Source organism: Pollicipes pollicipes, unplaced genomic scaffold (genome assembly GCF_011947565.3).
Source record: "Pollicipes pollicipes isolate AB1234 unplaced genomic scaffold, Ppol_2.1 Scaffold_4740;HRSCAF=5597_pilon_pilon_pilon, whole genome shotgun sequence".
Classification (NCBI taxonomy): domain Eukaryota; kingdom Metazoa; phylum Arthropoda; class Thecostraca; order Pollicipedomorpha; family Pollicipedidae; genus Pollicipes; species Pollicipes pollicipes.
In genome coordinates this window covers 37593706-37617873 of record NW_023596545.1, presented here as the reverse complement: position 1 = coordinate 37617873, position 24168 = coordinate 37593706, and the positions used below count along the sequence as shown (strand labels likewise).

The 24168-nt window shown below is 58.5% G+C and overlaps 2 protein-coding genes across 3 annotated transcripts in view; one reads left to right on the top strand and one right to left on the bottom strand.

Moving 5' to 3' along the window:
• The first annotated feature begins 358 nt into the window (after window positions 1–358).
• LOC119099061 (armadillo segment polarity protein) lies at window positions 359–13808 on the top strand. 2 transcript variants are annotated; one of them, XM_037222112.1, is made up of 16 exons: window positions 359–521; window positions 2507–2566; window positions 3286–3489; window positions 3729–3916; window positions 4239–4388; window positions 4840–4851; window positions 5828–5982; window positions 6507–6807; window positions 7840–7989; window positions 8654–8773; window positions 9195–9423; window positions 9835–10109; window positions 10360–10510; window positions 10830–11069; window positions 12561–12739; window positions 13428–13808. In XM_037222112.1, exons 2-16 carry the CDS (start codon window positions 2536–2538, stop codon window positions 13455–13457), a joined length of 2415 nt encoding a protein of 804 aa, XP_037078007.1. In that variant the 5' UTR covers window positions 359–521; window positions 2507–2535; the 3' UTR covers window positions 13458–13808. The 2 variants fall into 2 exon arrangements, with proteins under 2 accessions (XP_037078007.1, XP_037078008.1); XM_037222113.1 differs by lacking the exon at window positions 4840–4851.
• A 2594-nt stretch (window positions 13809–16402) lies between these two features.
• Window positions 16403–24168, bottom strand: part of LOC119098320 (cubilin) — a 16663-nt gene continuing 8897 nt past the window's right edge. The window contains exons 2-7 of the mRNA XM_037221242.1: window positions 20860–21075; window positions 20135–20326; window positions 19501–19680; window positions 18758–18877; window positions 17966–18050; window positions 16403–17017 (exon numbers count right to left, since the gene is read on the bottom strand). Coding sequence (XP_037077137.1) covers window positions 16951–17017; window positions 17966–18050; window positions 18758–18877; window positions 19501–19680; window positions 20135–20326; window positions 20860–21075 — 860 coding nt within the window. The 3' untranslated portion in view covers window positions 16403–16950. The remainder of the gene's footprint in view (window positions 17018–17965; window positions 18051–18757; window positions 18878–19500; window positions 19681–20134; window positions 20327–20859; window positions 21076–24168) is intronic.

The window sequence follows — 24168 nt, the reverse complement described above, 5'->3', positions numbered from 1 at the left end:
GGCCAGTGCTGACTGGGGACCTACGGTGCTAACAAGGCCTTGTATGCCGATGATTCTTTGATGCATGAGTCACTTGCGGCACCTAGGTTGACCTGCATTGACACAACGCTGCCTAACGGGCGACCACGGTTGTTCTAGATAAGATTAACGTAAAACTTGGTGTTTGGGAGTTAACTTCAATGTGTTTGAATGGTGTGTACAGCTCGATCATGTTCTTTTCTGCCGAACTATGATTGGCTGTATTTGGCAGATGATGTTGTGATTGGCTGTGTGCAGCAAATCTTCTGGCTTACACACGTACCGAGTACATCATAGTCAAGAGCTCAGTAGCCATTTTCCGTGTTCGTTGTGTTTTGCGTGCGGAGCGAACGGGATTACGTCTATAGCGGGTGCTCCCGGGGTAGTGGCGCGTGCGTGTTCCGTGTGTTCAGTGGGGCAGATTTGACCCGAGGCTATCCAGCTGTGGGGGCTCACCGAGCAGCACATATCGGCATCGGTACTTCTGTCTCCTTTCATGCAAGGTATTAACGACTTGGGTGGCTTACAAACTAATTTTGTCACGAACCAGGGCTGGGTAAGGTGGAAAGGTGTTTCTTGATTTCGCCACCAACCAGGCTTGGGAAGGTGTGTCCATGTCAGTGCATCCAACACCAGCTGTAAGTGTTGCATAGTGCTAAATTTGGCCAGTTGGGTGGTCTTGTAAGGGTGGTGGCTGGCAGGATAGCATTACTGGCCATCTGGGTGATAAGGAATGTATGTCCAGCCATTTTAGGATGTAAGTCGATCAGTGGCAGTTTTTCAAAATAAGTGTGAGTGGAGCTAAATTATGCAGAATGACTCAACATGCCCCCAGCATATGTAAACAGACATCTATGTGGATTTAGCCCACTCTCCTCCCGAAGTTAGAGCGGCGTGGGGCCAGCGCGTATTTGAGTGGCCCAGACTGTAAACAACATATGTGATCTGACCACCCAGAAATGCCAGTCTGGATTGTAGTAACTGACATTGCAGAGCATCTATGTTGTAGATTTTAGCACTCAAAGTTCGGGGCATGCTGTTCGCAGTCCACCAATTTTGATGCATAGGCAGTTAATGCTTCTGGGAATTGTTATGTTATTAAGATGATTTAAGGCAGAAATTCCTCTTAACTTTTTCACATAATTAAAAAAAATACTGCAATTTCTCCTGGCTTGAATGCAAAGTACACTGGTTTCTGGTTGCAGTGTATTGATGGTTGCATTGCTGCAGATTTTTTTAAGGTTGGCCCCTAACCTAAAAGAAGACTATGCCCCTCAAATCTGCAATACATTTGTGTTACATGCAAATGATTGGCTTTGGATACCAATATGCCACTTCAATTTTGTCCTTTGCCTGACCATCAGCTTGCAGCGCATTGCCCTACAGGCAAGTGCATGTGGCCAACACATTGATGCATGCATTTTCCAGTCTGTGATCTGCTGTCCAATGCAAACTCTTCAAGTGCCAGCATAGAACATGTGGTGACCAGTCATCACAGGTTCATGTCACCCAGGTGGGCTTTAAGTGGGTCCATTTAGGTTATGTGGGAAAGGGGAGTTGGCAGTAATGCCTTTGCCCAGAAACCATGTACCAAATGCACCAAAATTCATGGAGAGCATAATCTGTTTTTGCCAACTGAATGTTTTTTGCTGTGTTTATAATTTATAGTGACCTAAAATTATTTTGTGGGTTCAGAGGTAATAATGCCATGGACAGGCATAAACTGCTGGTTGTTTCCCTAATCTAGTTACATGCAATTGTGATCACTGGAGGAGATGACAAGATGGGACAAACAAAACAGGCCTTTAGTGGTTCCTGGCCCAAAATTATGGTACGGAATATAGATAAATGCAGTTGTGAGTGATGCCACAAGTGATGCCAACAAAACAGGTCTTTAGTAGTTCCTTGTGCAAAATTATGGTATGGAATATGGATGTAAGCAGTTGTGATTGATGCCATTGGTTATGGTTGAAAACAGGTGCATGTATAGATCTAGGTAGTGACAACTACCAAAATAATGCAAAAACTAATATTTATGACATAATAACACTAAAACCAGGCACTTGTGTCTTGCTTTTAGCCCGGTTAGTGTGCTGGAATTTTGGTACATTTCTGGTGTTGTGCTTGACATACCTTGGCAACACCTGTTCTGCTTGGTAGGTCTGGTCAGTCTTCAGATGTACATTATTTGGGAGCCTGCCATATCTAGCAGACTGGTATGTTGGTGTCTCAGGTGGCAGATTGTCACCCATTTTGCATTGTCCATCCTTGAAATGGACATTCCACCATGGCGGAAGTATGCTGTAGCCCAAAATATTACACACACTGTGAAATCCCAACATTCCATCAGTGTCTCGCCAAAACACTTCCTCCTAAACATGACCAAATTGCTGATGTGAGTAGTATCTACAACATCAGTAGCATTGCAGCTCATTTTAAAGTGTTCTGTTTTATAGTGTACTGATATTGCTTCACTTGTGTGTGACAGGTTCATAGCAGTATTCTAAAGAAGTGGAGATGAGCTTTATGCCTCAGCAGGCCCGCCCAGGTGAGTGTCAACAATTTTTGTAATGTGTTGGAAGTGTCTGTAGAACCACTGTGCAAGTAAAAAAACGTTTGTCATGTCTCTAGATAGCAGCATTTGAGAGCTAGTGCCTCTGCATTTATGTTGTCATATTTCTAGATAGCAGCATTGGAGACCTATTGCATGTGAGTTTGTGTTAAATTGTATGCAGAGCAAAGACCATATACTTGGATCTGTATGCAAGTATCAGTTAGGCAACATGTTTGCATCAGTAGAATGACATTTACACCAATTAGGATCAGACTGATGTGTTTCAGGAACCAATGCTGGATATTGTTGGGCTGTGGTTTGGTCTGCTTGGCTTCCAACACAACTTATAGCTTAGGGCACACATTAAAAGCCAATGCTAATGGATGTTATACATGGGATTTGAATTGTTTGCAGCATCATTTGTAGGCCTTAAAGCTTTGACATCGTCATTACCTTTAACAATGACTAGTCATACCTTTATGTCAAAACAGAGGTACATGAAATGAGCTACTATGTAATGTGATAGATGAGGGTTCCATTCTGATAACGGCTTAAGCCAGATGTCTATGTAATATGTGGATGAGGATTTGTCAGAGACATGGGACTCCTGGCTGTTTCCTCTTGTGCTTTGCATTCAGCCTGGGTTGTGTGTTTGCCCAGGGTATGAGGGCATGCATGTGTGGTGTGTGACAGAGCACGTGGCTGGGCTGCAGGGCGCCAGTCAGCCGAGGGCGGCGGCAGTGAACATGTCAAGATGTGGCAGCAGGGCGGCTACATGGGCGGCGCCGGCGACTCGGGCATCAACTCGGGTGCCACCACCCAGGCGCCGTCGCTCTCCGGCAAGGAGGACGACATGGAGACGGCCGACATGCTGTATGATCCCAACTACGCCGGCTACAGCCAGGGTCAGGTGGACGGTACGTTTGGGTCGCCGCCGGGCCGCTCTCGGCTCGCACTGCCCTGGCGCGCCTGGCGTGCCGTACCGGAGGGCCGCGTGCGCCGCCCGGGCTTCTGAAGTCGTGCCTGCCGTGCCCCCGCCCGTGGATGCAGGCCAGCTAGAACTCGGGCTGCCTGTGTGTGACGGCCGGTGTGTGGATGGGCGGCGGCGGTCCGCTGCCACCACCAGGCCGTGACGCCGCCGCCTCTGACTCCGCAGAGATGAACCAGGCGCTGAGCCAGACGCGCTCGCAGCGCGTGCGCGCCGCCATGTTCCCGGAGACGCTGGACGAGGGTCTGGAGATTCCCAGCACGCAGTTCGAGCGTGGCCAGCCGACGGCCGTGCAGCGGCTGGCCGAGCCCTCCCAGATGCTCCGCCACGCCGTCGTCAACCTCATCAACTACCAGGTGCGCCGGTCCGCTCCGTCGGCGCCGTGGCCGCTGGCTGGACTGGGAGATTCTCTCCATGCGAGCCGGTCCCCAGGAGTTGAGCTGGGTAACTGCTGCGCTTTATCAATGCTTGTCGCGCATCACTGCGGTGCACGGGTTATGGCGTCGTGCAGCCTTCGGGCGTGTTGATGAGTGCGTGACCTGTGCGACGGCGACGGTACGTGGTGGGCCATGTGCGATGCTGAGGCTGCCGCCGGCCGCTGCGTCCACGTGCCGTGTCGGTGCGCCGCTCGGTGGCGACCCCCGGCGCCGGGGGCTGACGTTCGCGCCGCCTCCCCAGGACGACGCCGACCTGGCCACCCGCGCCATCCCCGAGCTCATCAAGCTGCTGAACGACGAGGACCAGGTGGTGGTGTCGCAGGCGGCCATGATGGTGCATCAGCTGAGCAAGAAGGAGGCCTCGCGTCACGCCATCATGAACTCGCCGCAGGTGCGTGCGGGGGACGCGGGCGCCGCGTACCGGCCGGGCGCCGAGGCTCCCGCGCCGGCTCTCCCGGCGTGCCGGCGGTGCAGCGGCTTCCCAGAGGTGGCCGGCTTGGTCGGCTGATGGCCCTAAGTGCAGCCAGTCCACAGCCCACGTGTACGGATCACCATGGACGGGTTATTACTCGTTGGCAGTTCGATGGCCGATGCCGTGCTCTTGCTAGCTGATGTGTGCGTCGTTTGTAACGTGGCTGTCAAATGTGTGAGCGGACTTATGACGTTGAATATGTCTCAAGATGATGAGGCAATTTTGCTTCCAAGATGATGACGGCGGTTTCGTATGGAAACGCGTCTGGTAGATATCACAGATCTTGGCATCTTTTAGTCAAGCTAAATGCCAAACTATGTTTTAGGATCCTTTGACATTTGTTTTTGCTTTGCCTCTCCTCCGGCTACAGGGCTTTAATCAGGTAATGCCTATCATATATGTGCTGGTGCACGAAATATTGGAATGCGATGTCAAAGCACCTTCCGGAACTCAGCACTGAAGTGACCATGGAAGGCATGACTGAAGCAATGCTGTCTTCGCCTTGCACCAGAAATCATGCCGCTCTTGATGCTGATTATTGTTTGTTGTCATATATTATGTGGTTCTTGAGTTATGCAATTAAGTTCCACATGATGGTCGCAGATAGTGATTGCATGATACCTGCTGATAAAAGATGGCTACCAACATTTAGTGGCAATTTTCACATGGCATTTATTCACGGAGAATAACATTTATTCTGAAATGAAGGGTTTAGTTGTATAACAGCCTGTGTGATTGTTGTTTTTAGCATCCTTGTTTTGATCTCTAATGTGTCTTAGCTTGACACTGTTGTCCTGAATGCATTCAAGCTGTCAGCTTGAATGCATTCAGGACATGCACATCGCATGCCAGAAAGCAGTGCACCACGTGTTGGCTGTCTCTTCTAAAACGTGAAAAATACGCCTCGTATTGCCTTGCGCGACGCATCAGATCAATGCACGGAAACATGATGTTCACCTGCGCCTGCTCGAGCATGCACTGTTCACACCACGTGACTGTAGGAGCCGTCCGGGTGGCCGCGTGCCGAAATGTCCGACGTGGCTGGCAGACGCGGCTCACGCCATGGTGCAGACCCGCCGCCAGAGCTCGCGCCGTCCCGCCAAGTTCTGTCCTCAACACTGGGGCGCTTGGCCTTTATGTGCACCGAATCTCTTGTGCGAAGCGTTTTCCCCGTAACTAATACTATCGGCAGCAATCCGGCATTGGACGTTGTCACGCTGGTTACGTGCTAGGGACTAGTTTCGCCTCTAAGACTGGTGACCTGCCTGCACTGGTTGTCATGAGCAGCCGCTCCAGCCTTCCGCGGGTCACTTAGCGCGCGGCCGCGGCGTCCGCTGACCGCCCTGGCCGGCCCGCAGATGGTGGCCGCGCTGGTGCGCGCGCTCTCCAACAGCAACGACCTGGAGACAACACGCGTGGCGGTGGGCGCGCTGCACAACCTCTCGCACCACCGCCAGGGCCTGCTGTCCATCTTCAAGTCCGGCGGCATCCCAGCGCTGGTCAAGCTGCTCAGGTCGGTGAGCGCCACCCAGCCGACCGGCGTCGCCGGAGGGCGGCGGCGCTCGGTGGGAGGCTCGGACCAGCGGGCTGTCCGCGGCGGCCGGGTCGACACGGCGCCCGCTGCGGGCCGCCGCGGCGCCTCGCGAGCTGGTGGGGTCTGGCGAGCCGGCAGGGCCGCGTGGTCTGTGACGGTGGTGGATGTGGCGGCCCGTCGGAGCTGCTTCTGAGGGACGCTGCGTGTGGCGTGCTGCCCGCCGCATGAGTGGTCGTGCCGGGGCGCCGGTGATTGTCACCAGTAAAGACGGGCCGCCGAGCCGCCGCCGAAAGGATGGTGAGGTGGGGGGCAACGACCACCTGCTATGCAAGCAAGAGGCTTCCGTGCTTTCATCCGCACTCTAGTGTAGTCACTGAGGAGCTCTGTCTTGCGCAGCTGCCGTCCGTATGCTCGGCCGACCGTTTAAGCTGGCCTCCTGTCTGTGCCACGCCCCGGCACCCGGCGGCCACGACTGACCGGGCGTACTTTGGCTCTGGGTCCAGCTCGCCGGTGGAGTCGGTGCTGTTCTACGCCATCACGACGCTGCACAACCTGCTGCTGCACCAGGAGGGCTCCAAGACGGCCGTCCGGCTGGCAGGCGGCCTGCAGAAGATGGTGGCGCTCCTGCAGCGGAACAACGTCAAGTTCCTGGCCATCGTCACCGACTGCCTGCAGATCCTGGCCTACGGCAACCAGGAGAGCAAACTGATCATCCTGGCGTCGCAGGGGCCCGTGGAGCTGGTGCGCATCATGCGTACCTTCACGTACGAGAAGCTGCTCTGGACCACCTCGCGCGTACTCAAGGTACGCACGCGCGGCCGGCGGGGCTGGTGTCAACGGCGCACGGATAGCTGCGCACGCACGTCATGCAGCTACGATTAAAGGGACTGATCCATATTTGAAGATTTTGAAGCAGACATCAGATACGATGAAATTTAATTTATTTATATTTATACTGGCATACTTTTAAGTGGAAAACACTGTTCGAGACAACACAATTTTTCTTCTTGGTAGATATGCTTCTCAATATGTCATTGTTTGGTCACGTCACCGTACCTTGCATAACATTAATTGAGAGCCAATGGACGGCCGATATATCTGGAAATCGTGCGCACGAACGCCAGATATGAACGACTAGCCTATTAAATTTGTCTTGGCCTTGATCGCCGCAGCTAAGGAAATGACAGGATTTGAATGACGTTGCAATCGCAGCATGGGCGCCTAGGTGACCTTGAAGGTCTCCCCAAAATAGTATGCACAACTTCCCGAGGGTGTCGCTCAGAATTTAAGGGGGTTTTAGGCCATAAGAAGGGCAGGGCTGTGAACTGTACTGGATGATCTTCAAGATGGCTATCCCAGTCCAAAACCCCACACAAATGTGGATACTCCCGTTCAGTATCAAGCCCTAGGCGGGATCGGAGTCCGCGATACCCGTTCTGGTCTCTTCTTTACATAGATAAGACATTAGAAATAGACGTATTCCTCGACAACACAATTCTTTACATAGATAAGACACTAGAAATAGTCTTATTCCTCGACAACACAATTGATTCCTGCTGGTCTGTTCTTTGGTGTAACTGTGTCTTGTGTGAACTGAATGGCGCATGCCTCGCGCCCCCTGGAGGTCAGCTGTTTGTGTGTAGCGTCGGTGGCCACACGTTCGGAAGAACGTAAAATTGTCACCAGCCGTGAATGCACGGTACTTGGGACCAGTGTAGTCGCGTGGCTCCCGTCCCCGTGGCCGGATCGACTTGAAGAGGCGAACCGATGTCGTGCGGCGAGCGCACCGATGGAACCGGACCCAGCTGACCTGAGTGTGCGCTGTGCCGGCGTCAGGTGCTGTCCGTCTGCTCGTCCAACAAGCCGGCCGTGGTGGAGGCCGGCGGCGTGCAGGCCATGGCCATGCACCTGGGACACCAGTCGCAGCGGCTCGTCCAGAACTGCCTCTGGACGCTGCGCAACCTCTCCGACGCCGCCACCAAAGTGGTCAGTTTCAGCGGCCAGCGGTCGGTCCGCCGCGCGCTCGCGGCCGACTGACGGGGTGTCAGCGGCGCACCGGGCGGGTGCGGCCGGTGGAGACGCTCACGGAGGCGCCGTCGAGCGGCCAGCAGAGCTTACGGAGGTTACGGTGAAGGGAGGGGAGAGATGCGGGAGGGGCTGTCCTTCTGGCGACGCTCGCCGACCGCTGACGGCGGCTCGGATGCGCTGGCCCGGACGCCGTGCCGAGCCTGGTCAGGTCTCCGACTGCCAGCCTAGTGGCGCTACAGGGTAGAGCCGTCGAACTCAGCGGCAAAAGGGATGTTACCAGCTTTGGCAAATGTCTGGATCGGGGTGTCATAACTGATACTTAAATAGGAAGGTGCGGTTGCTGCATTGTTTAAGATTTCCCTGAGTTATTGCGTTTCGTATATTGATGATACCTCGAAACTCGTTTGCACCGGCTGGCTGCGATATGTTTGCACCGGATGGCTGGATGTGGTATGATGAAGTAATGCATTTCATCAAATGCATTCGACCGGGTAGCAGTAAATGGGTTCAGGTTTCAGAATATTCTAACATTTAGTTACTCGCAACTTTTCACTCCTTTCAACAAATTTCACGATGACTGCAGCAGCGATCCTTCGTTCCAACATTGTTGGGCTGCCGGCAGGACGGCCTGGAGGGCATGATCAGCTCCCTGGTGCAGCTGCTGGGCGCCACCGACGTCAACGTCGTCACCTGCTCGGCCGGCATCCTCAGCAACCTGACCTGCAACAACCAGCGCAACAAGGTATGCAGTGCAACAAGGTATACCGCGGCGCGAGGCCGACTTGGAGGTCGTCCAGCGCGGCAGAGCGGGTGTCCCTAGCTGTCCGGACAGCGTCGCCTGAGCAGACACAGCCCGGTCGTGACAGCTGCGTGACGCTCGGCTGCGACCTGATGTTCAGCGCGAGCGTGCCTACGTGGCCTGCCGTGCGGCCCGGAGAGCCTCGGGCAGGCGCACGGATACGTCTCAACATGCAGTGGAGCCGGCTGCGTGGGTTGTAGATAGCGCTTAATGGATGGACTTGGCGAAAATGGGCCAGTTCGCTCCGTTGACGTTCGCAGAGCCCCGCGTATCGCCGGCACCGCCGTGCGACCCCTCCGCTCATCGGTGACCGCGTACGGTCGTGACCCGACCTGACGTGATGACCCTCGCCCCGCCCGGCCAGGTGGTGGCCTGCCAGGTGGGCAGCATCGACGCCCTCATCAGCACCATCTACAGCGCGCGCGACCGCGAGGAGATCACGGAGCCGACGGTGTGCGCGCTGCGTCACCTGACCTCGCGCCACCCGGAGGCCGACATGGCGCAGAACGCCGTCCGGCTCAACAACGGCCTGCCGGTCATCTGCAAGCTGCTGCACCCGCCAAGCCGGTGGCCGCTCATCAAGGCCGTCGTCGGTGGGTGCTGTGCTCGGGCGGAGCGGCCTTTGCTGAAGGCCGGCGGCGGCAGACCGCACGTGATCCGATGAAACGGTTGGCGGGGAGGGGGAGCGGGATGAGTATTTTGGGCACAGTTTGCGGATGTTGCCGTCGTTGGTGCCAGCTGCAGTGGCCATCGATGCCGGCGCGTCCTAAAGGCCTCGATCACCGCCGTCGGTGCGCTCACGCCACGTGGTTTGGGGCTCGTATGGCTACAATGGTTTGATCGGACGAGCGAGCCGACGGCTTCCTCGCCACGTTATGAACGGACTGAACCACCGCCACCGCCGCCGCCGCCGGAGGTCTGACCCAAAGCCCTCCCCGGCCCTCCCGGGCCGCCGTCGTCCCACGCCTCTGCGTCTGACCCGGGACTCTCGGCTCTGTCGGCAGGTCTGATCCGTAACCTGGCGCTGAGTCCGGCCAACCATGGCCCGCTGCGCGAGCAGGGTACCATCGGTCGGCTGGTGCAGCTGCTGGTGCGCGCCTTCCAGGACACGCAGCGCCGCTCCTCGGTGGCCAGCGGCGGCAGCGGCGCCGGCTACACCGACGGCGTGCGCATGGAGGAGATCGTCGAGGGCACCGTCGGCGCGCTGCACATCCTGGCGCGCGAGGCTCACAACCGCGCCGAGCTGCGCTCCCAGTCCGTCATTCCCATCTTCGTGCAGGTGAGCGGCGGCGGCGGGGTGCGGCGCGGCGCCGACGGAGGCCGCGCTGACGGCCGCTGTGATTGGTCTCCGGTGACCTGACCGGCTGCACGGCGGAGGGGGCGTCGGCGCCGCACGCAGCGGCCCGCCTGGTGTGCGGGTGACGTGATGTCTGCATCAGCGCTCCCTGCGCCCGGCTCCCGGGCGACTGGTGGACCCGACCCTCCTGTGTCGGGCGCTGACCGGCGCCCCGCCTTGCCCTCGCCGGCAGCTGCTGTTCAACGAGTTCGACAACATCCAGCGCGTGGCGGCCGGCGTGCTGTGCGAGCTGGCCGCCGACCGGGAGGGTGCCGAGATGATCGAGCGCGAGGGCGCCACCGCGCCGCTCACCGATCTGCTGCACTCGCGCAACGAGGGCGTCGGTGAGCGAACAGACCCCGCTTGGCCCGGGCGCGGCGCGACCGCCACCGAACGCTCGGCGTCGCTCGACGCGGAAGTGGCCGCGGACGCGTGCCTGCCGTTCCGCTGCCGGCGTGGTCCGATGTGCCGCGTGTGCCGATGCTATCGTCGCTCGCCGCGGATTTCGACGTTCGTGTCCCACCTGCCCGCGTCTCTTGGGTGGTGTGTTCGGTCAGTCCGTCCTGCCCCCCTGTCGCCTGACACTCGGTCACGCAGTACCGTCACCTCCGAGCGCCGCCGCCACCGTCCCCCGGAAGACCTCAAGCGCGCCTCCCTTTGCAGCGACGTACGCGGCCGCGGTGTTGTTCCGCATGTCTGAGGACAAGCCGCAGGACTACAAGAAGCGGCTCTCCATGGAGCTGACCAACTCGCTGATCCGCGACGACGGCGGCATGTGGAACGGCGGCGACCTGGGCATGCCGCCCGACCTGCAGGACATGCTGGCGCAGGAGCAGGGCTACGACGGCCTCTACGGCCCCGGCACGCCCAGTGTCCGCTCCGGGCATGGTCCGTACGCTCAGGGTCAGTAGACGGCCGCCGGCACTGAGCTGCAGAGCTCCGGTGCTGCTGCTGTGGGACCTCCGGCGACGCCGGTCGTGCAGCCTCTTAGGTGCGGCTAGGTGCCGCTCCCAGGGATCTGAAGTTTGAGGTGGTGTCGGTGTTCAGGCTGTTGCTGGTGCCGGGATGTCAGGGTGGTGACCGGAGCTTAAAAGGACAGCGAGACGGCTCAATTAAAGGGAGTTTTCCACATTTGTTTGGGGGTTTGCATTGAACTAGCCATCTTGAAGACCTTTCGATGCTGTTCACAATCCTGCCTTTCATTAGACCTAAGCTCTTTCATTTTTGAGTTACTCGCCCGCGAAAATGGGGAAAGGTGTATCGGGTAGAATATTTCAAAGCCACCTTGGCATTCATGATGTCATAATAATGTCATTCAAACGCTGTCACTCTCTCGCTCGTTCACCGGAGTCACTCAAGCGACTTCCGTGAACTGGTGTCGCTTTGGCGCACATTTCGTTTAAGGGAAGTGCTCCACATTTATATGGGGTTTTGAACTGAAATCGCCATCTTGAAGAACTTTCCGTGCTCTTCATAATCATGCCCTTCTTAAGACTTAAACCCCTTTAGTGTCTGAGCTACACGCCCGCGAAAATGGGAAAGTCTATCGCGAAGAGTATTTCAAAGTCGCCTTGGCATTCTTGTGATACTTGAGAAGTCATAATAACGTCATTGAAATCCTACCATTCCACAAGCTATGCGGCGATCAAGGCCAAAAAATATAATGGTCGAAGGGTTCATATCTCGTGTTTGTGAGCGCGATTTCCAGGTATAACAGCCATCAGGTGGCTCTCAGTCAATGTTGTGCAAAGTACGATAACATAACCAAACCATGACCCAGCGAAGAGCATATTTATTGAACAGAGTTGTGCTGTCTGGAGCTGTCTTTTCCACTTAGAAAAGTGTAGCAACAGCTAAAAGTGAGCTCATTTTATCATATCCGATGCTTGCTTTGTTATCTTCACTTGCGAAATACTCCCTTTAAGGATCAGAAAGGTCATCGAAACAAGATTAAGACCCATCATTTTAAACTATTTCTGCTGGTAGAAATAGTTTTAAAAATGTAAAAATTCAAGTCTACGTACCACACTTAGCGACATGTACTGGTGTATCTACTGGTCTTCCTTTGCTATTTAGAACTCTTCAAGTCTTCTTACCGCGCTTGATAAGGTGTATGTCCCGCAATCAGAATTAGTCATTGAAGAGTGGAGACAGGAGAGACGTGAAATAAGGGGTGCAATATGGAGGAATGATTTCCTCCGGATGTTAGTCCTCCATCTAATATTGAAATTATGGGAATCAGCTGTGGCAAGTCCGAACGTCCGACAGCCCTGCTGTCGGCCGTCTGTCTGCCACCCACTGTCTGTCGTGTGTGCTCCGTCTGTCTGCCGTCTGCTGCCGCTGTCTGTGGGCTGTCGTCTGGCGTGTGACGCGGCGCCCCGCCGGCCCCGGCAGGCTATGACCCGGTGCCGGTGGCCTCGATGGAGGGCCTGGAGCTGGGCTCGGCCGGCCCCGGCTCCAACTACGGCCCGCTCGACCCGGTGGGCGTGCCGGCGCCCGGCTCCGGGCCGCCCGACATGGCCTTCGACAACATGGCCGACCTGCCGCCGCAGCCGCCGCGCGACAACAACCAGGTGGGTGGGGGTGGCCGCCGGGCCGGACGCGGCACGGCCGGCACTGTAGGGAAGCCTGGCTGACGGTGGCGGGGTGCGTTAGAAGCCCCGGTGATGACAGGTACGGTCACAAAGACGACAGCTGGTTACGACATTGGCCGACAACGGCCTGCGGTCAGGGGTGGCCGGCTGTCACGTGGACGACTGTCGCACAGGGCGCCCAGTGCTCTCGGACGTCAGGTATGTACGACGGGGGTGCACAGACAGAGGAACATCCGCACGGTTGCGCTTCGTCCGACACGGATATGGCCGGCTGTGACACGGGCATAGGGACAGCACCGACCCATACGTGCTGTGCAGATCAGTGCTGTCCCAGCAAATCGTCATTGGTGCAGCAAATTGGTGCGATAAAGTTTCTTGGGACAGTGACCAGGTGCGACACTTGACTTAGATCGTAAAGCAGCATGACAGTGTACCGGTGTATATAATGGCCGGTTGGGATCGAGCGATGTTCGCGCTTTCTGCAGCGAGGACAACCGGGCCCGGGGTCAGCCACGTATTACCTGGGGCGGCGTCGCCCGCCCGCACCCGGTGACCGGACCACCAGATGCCTGTTCATGATGTGCTGCCGCGAGTGTGGCCGCGCGTCGGCGGAGGGTGGACGTGCCGTACGACGGTGCCGTGACCGCGCGCGCCGGCCGTGCCGCAGGTGGCCGCCTGGTACGACACGGACCTGTAGCGGGCGGCGCCGCGGCCGCTCCGCCCACTCCGGGACGGCAGGCCGCTCCCAGCAACACCTGGCGTCCCGCACGCCATCTGGCGGAAGTCCGCACCGTCTGCCCCGTGACGACGCCGCGAGACGCCGGCAGTACCAGATTCCACTCGATTTCCGCGTTGATTGGTGGTTGGAGGCGTGTAACCCGGTCCGGATGTGGGACGAAGTGTGTGGGCACGGGGAGATTATGCACTGTGCAGCTATTTTTAATGTGGCGTGGAGGGCGGGCAGCCCGGCCGTAGATCATGGAAGCTATCACTGGCTGGCTAGATGCGACGTAATCATTGTATTCCAATACATCTTTTCTATCGCTTACCAGTCGTTTTTTTTGTACGGACGTCGGCTTAGAGTGTGGCCGGCTTCAACACCGTCTTGATTGGTGGGGGTGTCGGCAGCGAGAATAACTCCAGAGGAACAAGCCGATCGGTAAAGCTGGAGAGGGCGCGATAGGATACACCGTCCCTCACGCCCACAGACTAACCACCGGACCGGTACGTGCCACAGCGCTACGTGTGACAAGCGTTTGACTGGTGGGCGTGTTCTGACCCAATTATGCCATAGGCTGACCGCGTTACTTGCTTCGTCGCTCCATTTCCCGGCGTTTGAGTCGAGAGTCGGGACTCGCATTGACACTGTTCGCATACTCGCCATTCCTTTCCACGTCGACTTCAGCGGTATTTACATCCGTCCGAAAGTGTAGCCATGCAAATCTAAGCGCGTGGTGAGAATGAACTGGAAGTTCTGAGAAGCATGCAACTGAGTTCTGGAGGCCGCGGAATGGCCATGCAGCATGCACCCCTTGACACTTAATATCATCACCAACACTCAGAGGCTAGCCAGCGGCGGGCGGGAGTGTGAACTCTCCCAAGTGATCCGATTAACGACTTGTCCAAACACGTGCTGACCAACGTCTGGTCAGCTGACATGCCTCGTGTAAAATGCATGCCGGCGCGCCTGTTCTAATGATGCAGGTAAGTGTAAAAACAGCATTGTCCGAGTCAAATGTCGCGCCGACATTTCCAGCACATTTTAACAGAAAATAGGAATTTGTTGATGAAATTAATGAAAGGGCTCATTATTATCTCGCTGGTAAGGTGTACAAGATGTCTGTACATAGGATCTTTTCGGAATATCCTTTTAATTCCTTTTAAAGTCAACTTCTCTCACAATGAACATGAGCATCAAACGAACGATACAATTTGTCGAAGTCGGTCGTCGCTGGTGTCCTCCAATAAAAGCACAAATGGCCTCTGCATGAGCCCACCAAGTTTTGACCTCCGCTGAACATACAACACAGCACACCCCAGGACAGGTCAAACACGGCCGCTCCGTGGGATGCGATGCAAGAACCAGCCAGACCTACCACCTGGCTAGGGGGACACCCGCATCCGGGACAACCTAAGTCGGCCCGGGACGAGCGCTGTCGCGAGTGACTGGGTATGCACCGCCGGTGTCACAACGCCTCGTCCGGAGGCCAAGCTCCGACTCAGTTCCGGAGGTCAAGGTTGACTCAGAGAAGGAGCCAGAGACTATGACCTCCGACCTTTGAGACGGAGGCGAGCGTGCTCTGCGGGCGTTTCAGGCTCGCCGCTCCGCTACGCTTGTCGACGGAGCGGCGAGCATAGCGGTCTCGTCGAGCTGTGCTTGACGCAGTCTCAGCGGGACCCGCTGCGGGCGCCGTGGCCGGCCCGGAGACGCCAGCCGCCTCATGTACGTGTATTCGCCTCCATCCGGATGAACACTCCACCCATACAAAAATACGAGTGCGATACCCCAGGTCGCGATACGCCGCGGGCGGACGCAGAGCCAGGCCGCCCCGAGCGGCCCTCGACCTCGGCTCGCCGCGGTGCCAGGGTAATGTCACGCAGGTCAGGTATCACCGACGCAGATATGCCGTTCATTGGCGGCCAATGCCCCGTGATGGCCGCCACAGACAGCCGATGGGGGGACGAGGGGCACAGACCCACACCCACGGGCTGCAGCACCGCGGTCGGTCGCTACGGTTGACGGCATTGGCCACAGTAAGACGGGAGAAGGGGAAAGGGCGGGTGTATCCCACTCGCGGCTCCGCCACCAATAGCGTAAGCCCCACACCGTCCGCAACAATAACCAGTCACATTGCCCGAAACCTATCTCGTTAGCGGTGCAGCGCTTTGTACGGATACCGCGGACGTCCGTGGTGATGACCGAAAACTGTCGACTTTAAGTCAGACTTTGTACATCAAAAAAGGACCGCAACCACGACACCATGGAGTCAATTTACAAAGGCCTGGCTAGTTTTGTGAAATCTGCGGCCTGCTACACAGGAGCAGCCATGTTGACAGAGAAAACGAGTGCTATCAACCGTGACTCGTGGTCGAAAGATTCGATACCAGCGTCTGCAATTTCTTGCAATCAATGAAACAAAACCGAACCCTTGTGCGGCACGGAGGGGAAGGGTTTGACGCTGATTTAGTCAGCTTGTAATTCTCTGAACGCTATCTCTGTTGCCACGATTTCATTACGAGACCCGGGCTGACAGCCTTCAAGCATTTTCCTGGCGTGCACGTCTAGATTCCAAACACAACGCATCGACAGGGACGTAAAGCACGGATATCCTCGCTAGGCACGGGCTAAACTAAGAACATGTCATGATTTGGGGCGCAAAGCGGAACAGGAACTGACGCGTTTCCACGTACGTAATTATAACGTAGATTCATGTCTATTTAGAACACCGAGATTTAAGGGAATGCTCCCTCGAAACATCGCACAAAGTGCCCATCCGCAACCACTATGGCAGTGCCCGAACACAGCTCTCGACCCCTAAGGCAACCTCCTCGGTAAAATAGTCTGTTCTCGTCGGGCGCGTCTCTGCCCACGGCTAGTCTAGATACAGCGGGACCGCGGTAGGGCACGGCCCGCTCGGTCGGCGCGGTCAGGTCATCACAGACACTCACAAGGCGACTCCGTGTCTGGCGATCTCGGGCCAACCGTCGGTGCTGGCTACGCATCTGCATCGCGGCCGGCTGCCACCTAGAAGCCCGCGTCTCACACTCATCTAAACGTAGCCCAAAGCAGCGACCACAGTTGATTCAACGCTACCAATAAAATAACATAACACGATAATGGTCATTAAAGCGTGCGTAAAACTCGCGAGATAAATTAATGAACGCAGAAAATACGCCGGCGCATGAACAGCGGATTGGCCGCAGTGGTCCCCGGCGGCGCGGTTCTGGCAGTGGTGAGTGCGCTCCCCTGGAACTCTGGGGAGCGCCGCTGGTGCGTGACGTCTGTCGGTCGCTGGGTGGGCGCAGGGCGGTGCGGCTCGTGCCGGCCACACGGCGACGCCGGCTGCTGCCGTCTCCGGTCCTGCCACACCACCCGGCATCCGGGCAGAGCCCCGGGCTGGCCAGCCGGCCCCCCAGGCTGGCTGTGAGGTGGCGCGGCCAGGCGCGGGCCAGGGTCGAGGCGGGCCCGGCTACACCGAGTCCGGGTCTGGCTCACTGAGATCCACCAGCTCGCGGGAGGGCGGGGTCGGTCGGTCCCTGTCGGCCGTCCAACGGTCACTTCACGCGGACGCCACGACGGCACGACCGCCGCCACAAAAGTCACGCGCTCACGCATCTCCAGCGCGCAGCAGCCGTCTAACACGTGACATCCGGCGACAGATCACGAAATCCTTCTGCATGGCGTGAAACCATGATGTAACACATGTGACGCAACGTGACGACATGACGTAACGACGCGAGCAATGGTCGAGTGGGACCTGAGCAGGAGGGATGCCGTAGTATTTGCCTTTGCAGCTACCACGACTGATCAGTGATTCCCGTCCGGGCTGCTGATGCCTCCGTGCTAAACACGTTGTCATGCTCGGACCAAGTTCGAACGGTGCCCGCTGCCCGGCAGCCGCCACCCACCTGGGAGCGGCGCCGGTGGGCGGGGTGCGGTGCTGCCGGTGCGGGCAGAGGGAGCAGGAAGACCCGTGGACACGAGCCGGGCCCGGCCGGCAGCCGGCCGCTGGCCACACGCCAGGTCAGAGGTCTCGCGCGACACCCCGGCCCGGCCCGGGCCGGCACACAGCACGGAACAGCACAGCACAGCACAGCACAGCACAGCACAGTATGGCAGGCACGGGACAGCACAGCACAACACAGCAGGGCACAGCACGGCACAGAACGGCACAACACAGCAAGGCGCGGCACGACCCCAAAAGTGAGCAGCGGCGGCCCATGTGCCCTAGTAGCCGTGGGTGAAGCTGGTCGCGTGCTGGCTGACACGCGACACGCGCGCATGACGTGACCTGGCGGCCGGCCCCTCTGCCGGTTAGAGCCGTGATGGGTGTCAGTAATGCCCTCTACCGATGTGAATTGCCGTGAGTTGTCCCGGGCATCCCAGTCGTACACATGGACACTGATTAGCTTTCGAAGCGTGCATTACTAAAACGTGAGCAACACCAACAAAGACGGGCATGCACGAAGCTGTTGTCAACTTACCGCTTCCTATATTTCATTATAATCGCAACAATTACGCAGTTGCCGAGTATCAAGACGACCATAATAATGCTTGGAAGAATGGTATCTGAAACGACCAGAATACCAACGTAAAAGGCATTGCTTATCGACCTGGTTGGTTCGTGGAAGCCCTGCTAAGAGCGTGGCTAAAACATTGAAAGCAGAGAGGATACACGATCGTCCTCGCAGGAAGTGAATGTGAATAGAACAGCGTATTTCTATCCACCAATACCAGCATGTATGGACCGCTCGTGTAAGTACCAGTGAAGCGGTAGCCGGTACGCCCCTGAGCTACGCGGCGGGCGGCGGACGGCCTGTGCCTCCACGGAACACGGGTGGCGTCTCGCATCGAAGTCAGGCGTGTGACTGCATGGGATGGCTGGACTCTGGCGGCCGGTTACGGGTGCGAGCCTGGTGGGGACGGCTGAGTGAGAGGCGGCCGCCGCCAGGCTGGTGGCCGGCCTGACCACGCCGCGACCAGTCACTGGATCACCGGCGCGGACCGTCCGCTGGAGCCGGCCGGGACTGGGCTCTCCCAACGGTGGCCGGCCGGGACTGGGCCCTCCCGCCGGTGGCCGGCCGGGACTGGGGCCCTCCCGCCGGCGGCTGGCTGAGACCGGGGCCCCCGCCGGCGGCTGGCTGAGACCGGGGCTCCCGCCGGCGGCTGGCCGAGACTGGGGCCCTTCCACCGGCGGCCGGCCGGGACTGGGGCCCTTCCACCGGTGGCCGGCCGGGACTGGGACCTTCCCGCCGGCGACTGGCCGAGTATCTCACCGACGAACATGCTGCCGCCGCGCTGCAGTACCGGTCGAACCTCCGGCCGCGGCGTCACCAGATTCTGCTCCAGAATGCGACGCACCGTGGCGTTCGCAAACTCCATCAATATCCGGACATCTGCCGTCACAACAGTGACATCAATACCTGGACAACTGCTGCCCGAGCGGCACAGCCGGTGTCCGGACATGGGCTATCCGCGTCGTCAGTTGACGATGCAGTGACATCGGCATCGTCCGAAGCACCGTCGATTTACATAAACTTGCAGCCTGCGGACCATCAATGCGGGAGAAAATGGGGTAGGGGAGGTCTGCTATAAAAAAGAACAGCCTCATCAATGTCCTGACATCCGATAAAAATGAAGAAATGCTAGAAGCATCTCCTACCAGACGAAGAATGCCGTCAATGTGAAGACATCGGTCACAACACGAACAAACTTCAAAAACTTAAATATTTTCTCTGCGTGCAAGAATGTCAGTCTGTCGCGGCACACATTGCTAATGGTCAGAGTCCACGGCAAATGCATGCGCATAACTCTGTTCTGTTTGCCTACATATACATGGACAGATATGCACCGTCCGACGAGCGATCAGCATCCCCAAACTCAACGAGTCAGCAGTATCGATCGCCGGCGTCTGGGCACCTCCCGCCGTGCGCGTGGACGCCGAGCGCGTGGACGCCGAGCGCGTGGACGCCGTGCGTGTGGACGCCGTGCGTGTGGACGCCGGCGGACGTGGCCTCACCAATGCACTGGCGCGGCAGCGAGTCGTTCCAGCCGTGTCCGTCCACGCAGCGCAGCAGCCGGTCCTTCTTCAGCGTGTCGGCGAACACGAAGTTGACACAGCACGAGAAGTGCGCGTGGGTGGCGTTGCGGTGTACACTGTAGCCGTCCCGCGGCGGAGACGGCGACGGACAGCCCACGGCTGGTGGCGGGTCAGACGGGGTCAGCGGCGCACGCGGGGGGGGGGGGCGGCCCGGTCAGAGCGGGGGGTTTGGCAACTCTCTCAGCCATGTTGGGACGTCGCAATGATGGAAGCACACAGGGTGGCTCTCATCTACGCCCGTCATTACGACTGGAGACAGGTATTGCGACGTGGGCTCGAGATTGCCGCGTAGTTCCGCACGCGTCATAGGCAACGGACGCAGAAATTGCGCACAGACAAGGCCCAAGGGCAGACAATCGACGACGAAAAAGACTTCACTATAGCAAAACAATTGTATGACGAACCCGAGTGGTGAGCATGACGAACCCGAGCGGCGAGCATGACGAGCGGAAGCTCCGGGCAGTCAGACCCCAATAGACCACAGTGCCCGCTCGCGGCCGGGCGCCGCGCGGCCGCGAGCGTCCCGCGGGCGGCGCCGCCCGCCTTGTCTCACCGGTGTACTGGACGAGCGTGCCTCTGTGCGGGTACAGCGGCTGACCCTCGCCCCACAGCGTGACGGTGACCTCGGGGCCGCGCGAGGTCAGCACCAGCGGCCGCTCCAGGTCACCGCAGTCGAGCGACAGCAGGCGGCGGCCCTCGGCCACGCGCAGGAAGTCGGTGCAGCCGGCGGTGCCCTGCCGCACCCCTGCCGGCCGCCGGCGCCCGTCAGCACGGCGGCGGCGCGCCCGGCCGGCCGTCACGTGTCACCCGGTCGATAGGGCTGGAAGCGCGGCGCCAGGGCGGGGGGCACTGGACGTGAAACGGCGCCCGCCGCGGCGCAGCGGCGCCGTCGGAGCCTTGCAGCAGGCGTCCAACGACTTAAAGGACACGAGCCCTACTAAATTATACCAAAACACAGGCGCGGGCTCAACCAGTCACAGATTCCAGTTCGCCTATGATTTTGCCTTGATACCCCGTTTGTAGGAATCTCAACTCCCCTTGACGTCACAGAGGGACCCCAGCTCACCTATGACTTTCCAATGGGACACCAGCTGACCTCTGACGTCACAGTGGGGCCTCAGCTCACCACTAACGTCACAATGGGACTCCAGTTCACCCATGACGTCCCAATGGAACGCAGGCCGCCCTCTGACGTCACAGTGGGGCCCCAACTCATCTATGACGTTCCGATGGGAGCCGACAGCCAACCTCTGACGTCACAATGGGACCCCAGCTCACCTCTGACGCTCAGGTCGTGTACCCTGATCCGCAGCCGCTGTCCCTCGTCCACCCGGATGTGCCACGAGCAGTTGAGGTCGCCCGGGTAGTAGTGCGGGTAGCCCGGGTTGCTGAGGTAGCCGTGCTGTGACGTCAGTACCTCGGAGCAGTACCGGGTCACCTCTTCACCTTCCCGGAGACGGCTGTCAGTGGTCGGGCCGGGCAGGCGCCAAGCGACTCACCCGATCACTGCACTGGCCAGACCGGCTTTACTGATTGACCACATCAACGACACACAGCCTGTCTGAGTGGCTAGCTGGGTGAGCGCTTGCGGGGCGCAGATCTAAGCTCCTCTAGCGACGTGCTCCGGTGAAACAACCCCAGGAAGCCCGCCGCAGGAGCCGCTCCAAGCCGCACGGGGCCTGTGCCCGAGAGCCGCCACACCGCTGTCGTCACGCCACCACTAACAGCCACACAAAGCCGCACAATGGCCACAGGTGCGCCGCCAGCCGGCCCTCGCGGCGTTCCGGACCCTCAGACAGACCGCAGAGCGGGCGGCGGCGTCGGCGGGTCTGGCCGGCAGCCGGGTTCGGGTGCGGCCCGGTGCCGTCGGCGCGCCGTCGGGTTTGATCGATAGTGTCGGCACCGTCGCCGGTGGGGGCACGCCACATGGCATGTGATGGCCGCACGTAATACGGGACACGGTGGGGATACCGATGTGGAACGTGAGGAACGGCGGTGGGTCGGCGTGCGGGAAAGGAGGGACGCGGGGACAGGGGAGAGCCGCCCGAGAACAGCCGTGGTGGGACTGGGAAAACGTTTGGCTGGTGTCCCGGTAGAATCAAATAAGATAGGTTCGTCTGGCCAACAGACCAAAGGTGAGACTTGGAAGAAACGTTATCAAACACGGCAGAAATTTCGCGCAACAAGGAGGAAAACTGCCCAGAACGCTAAAAAAAAAACAATCACAATAAAGCTATACTAAAGAGATGGGAACATCAATGACGAAAGTCCAAAAAGTGTAAGTATGCAATAGCTACGGGGTACCAAAGCAGGTACCATAGCACCATAACTTAATGTGTCCCATACTCCTAAACTCCCAAACAAGTGGGCGAAAGTCACCCGAAAGGAAGGGGAAAGTGCGACCGACTACCACATCACCACGTAGTTTCAGCACGTCAGGTCAGCCTAACGCTCCCATCACACCTTAGCTTTAGTGCTTCAGTCCGACCATCCAGCATGTTCCACACAGCCCAGTTCCAAAGCTTGTTCTGCCCGCGTACTGACCTAACCTTACCTTACACACCGCGTTCCCACGACCCAGCCCCGCCCTGCCCGGCGCGACGAGCGTCCCACAGGGTCACGCTCCCGGCGGGGTCGGCCGGCGGGGCCGACCCACCCATCCGGCGTCGGTACTACTCACGGGCGCACGCACGCGGAACGCGCACGTACAGCACGCCGGGTCGCCCAGGCGTTCGGCCTGGGGGCTTCCAGCAGCAGGAAACGAGCAGCGACGGCCGGCCCGAGCACCTGCGGCAGGGTCTGGCGCACGTCAAGGAGCCTGACCATCGATCTCTGCGGCAAAGAGCGGCGCACGTCACCCGGCCGACTACCGATCTCTGCGGCAAGGAGGGCGCACGTCACCGGCCGACCACCCGATACTGAGGTGAGCGCTTGACCGGACCCCATCCATTCCCCGCTGCACCAGGGGGGGGGGGGTACACGCCTCGAGCAGGCGCCGGCGGCCGCCGCATGTGAACGGCAGACGCCGCCGGTGCGCCACCATGGTGGTGTGGTCACAGTGCGACCACGACATGATAAGAAATGACAATCAGGAAGAGCCCTGCTTTCAGTCTGGTTTGGTTGGAGCTCTTTCCGCTTCCTCTTTCCGCCGTAACCAGTTCAGAGCCAGGCGATGAAGGGAAAGGTAATTGATGGCGTAATATTTCCGCCATCGGAAGATCTCCGCTGACAGCCCCCCCCCCCCCCCCCGTTCGAATCCCGCCCCCCCTCCCCCCCCCATATTCGGGATATACGCGGGTGCTCCGGCGGGACTTCTACCAGGGCAGCCGTGAGGTCGGCTCACGGCTCACAGCAGCAGCATGCTTCCGGTAGGGCGGTATGGTGCAAAGATTCAGAATAAGAGGCGAAGGAGGAACACGGCACGGATAGAGCCCTGTGATTGACGGACTGCTCGCATGCTTGCCGTTTAGTTTCTCGTCTAAAATTAAAACGAAGTTTTGGCTGGTCCCATCAAGTTTGCACATTGCAGGTCACTTCTTCGAATTGAGGGATGTCAAATATAGCATGCACGCTGACTAAAAGACCTTGATAACTGACACCTTTTACCGGCTGACCTACTCCGACCATTCAAACTGTCGTGCATCGCTCGAGAGCCAGCCACCACCTAGCGGCCGAACGGTAAAACATCATTATAAAGGCTTCGCGCCAGGTCGCCAAAAACAACCGTTCCCACGAGCAATCGTGGAGGACGATGTTGACATGTAGAATGTAACGAGATAGTGCATTGAACACAACACAAGTGCACTCCCTGAGCGTAGCCGAATGTCGGCAGCATCACGTGACACTCCGTAGTGTGTTCTGCTGTCCCGTTCGGAATTACTATGAGACAACGCCGGGCGACAGCAGGACGCAAACAGCCTAAACATACAAACGTCACGGAGCACACCAAGCCTTGAGCGTGCGTGGCCCAGTGTCCCGCGCAGGCGTGGCTTAGTGTCCTGAGCGGGCGCGGCATCGTGTCCAGAGCGGGCGTGGCCTAGTGCCCGGGGCGTGAGTGGCCTAGTGTTCTGAGCGGGCGTGGCCTTGTGTCCTGCGCGGGTGTGGCCTGATGTTCTGCGCAGGCGTGGCCTAGTGTCCTCAGCGGGCGAGGCGTAGTGTCCTCAGCGGAAGTAGTCTAGTGTCCTGGGCATGCGTGGCCTTGTGTCCTAAGCGGGCGCAGCCTGACGTCCTGAGCGTGCGCGGCCTCGTGTCGTGAGCAAGCGTGGCCTAATGTCCTGAGCGGGCGTGGCTGTGTCTGCCGAGAGTTTGACGTCCGCTCAGAGCAGGTGCTCGCGAGCCCCCGCAGCTCCTCAGTCCTCCGGGCCGTGGGCGAGGGGCGGGGAAGCAGGCGCTGCGTCACGGCTAGAGAGACCTCCGGCTGCGGCGGCGGCTCCGTCGCCGACTCATATATCGCGCGCGGCCTTGCGTGTCCGCCCGGCCGGCTCGAGTGTCGCGGCTACGTCCGCCGTATCACGGCCGATGTATTACTGTTGCGACCGGTGTATCACTGTCACGGCAGGTGTATCCCTGTTACGGTCGATGTATCAC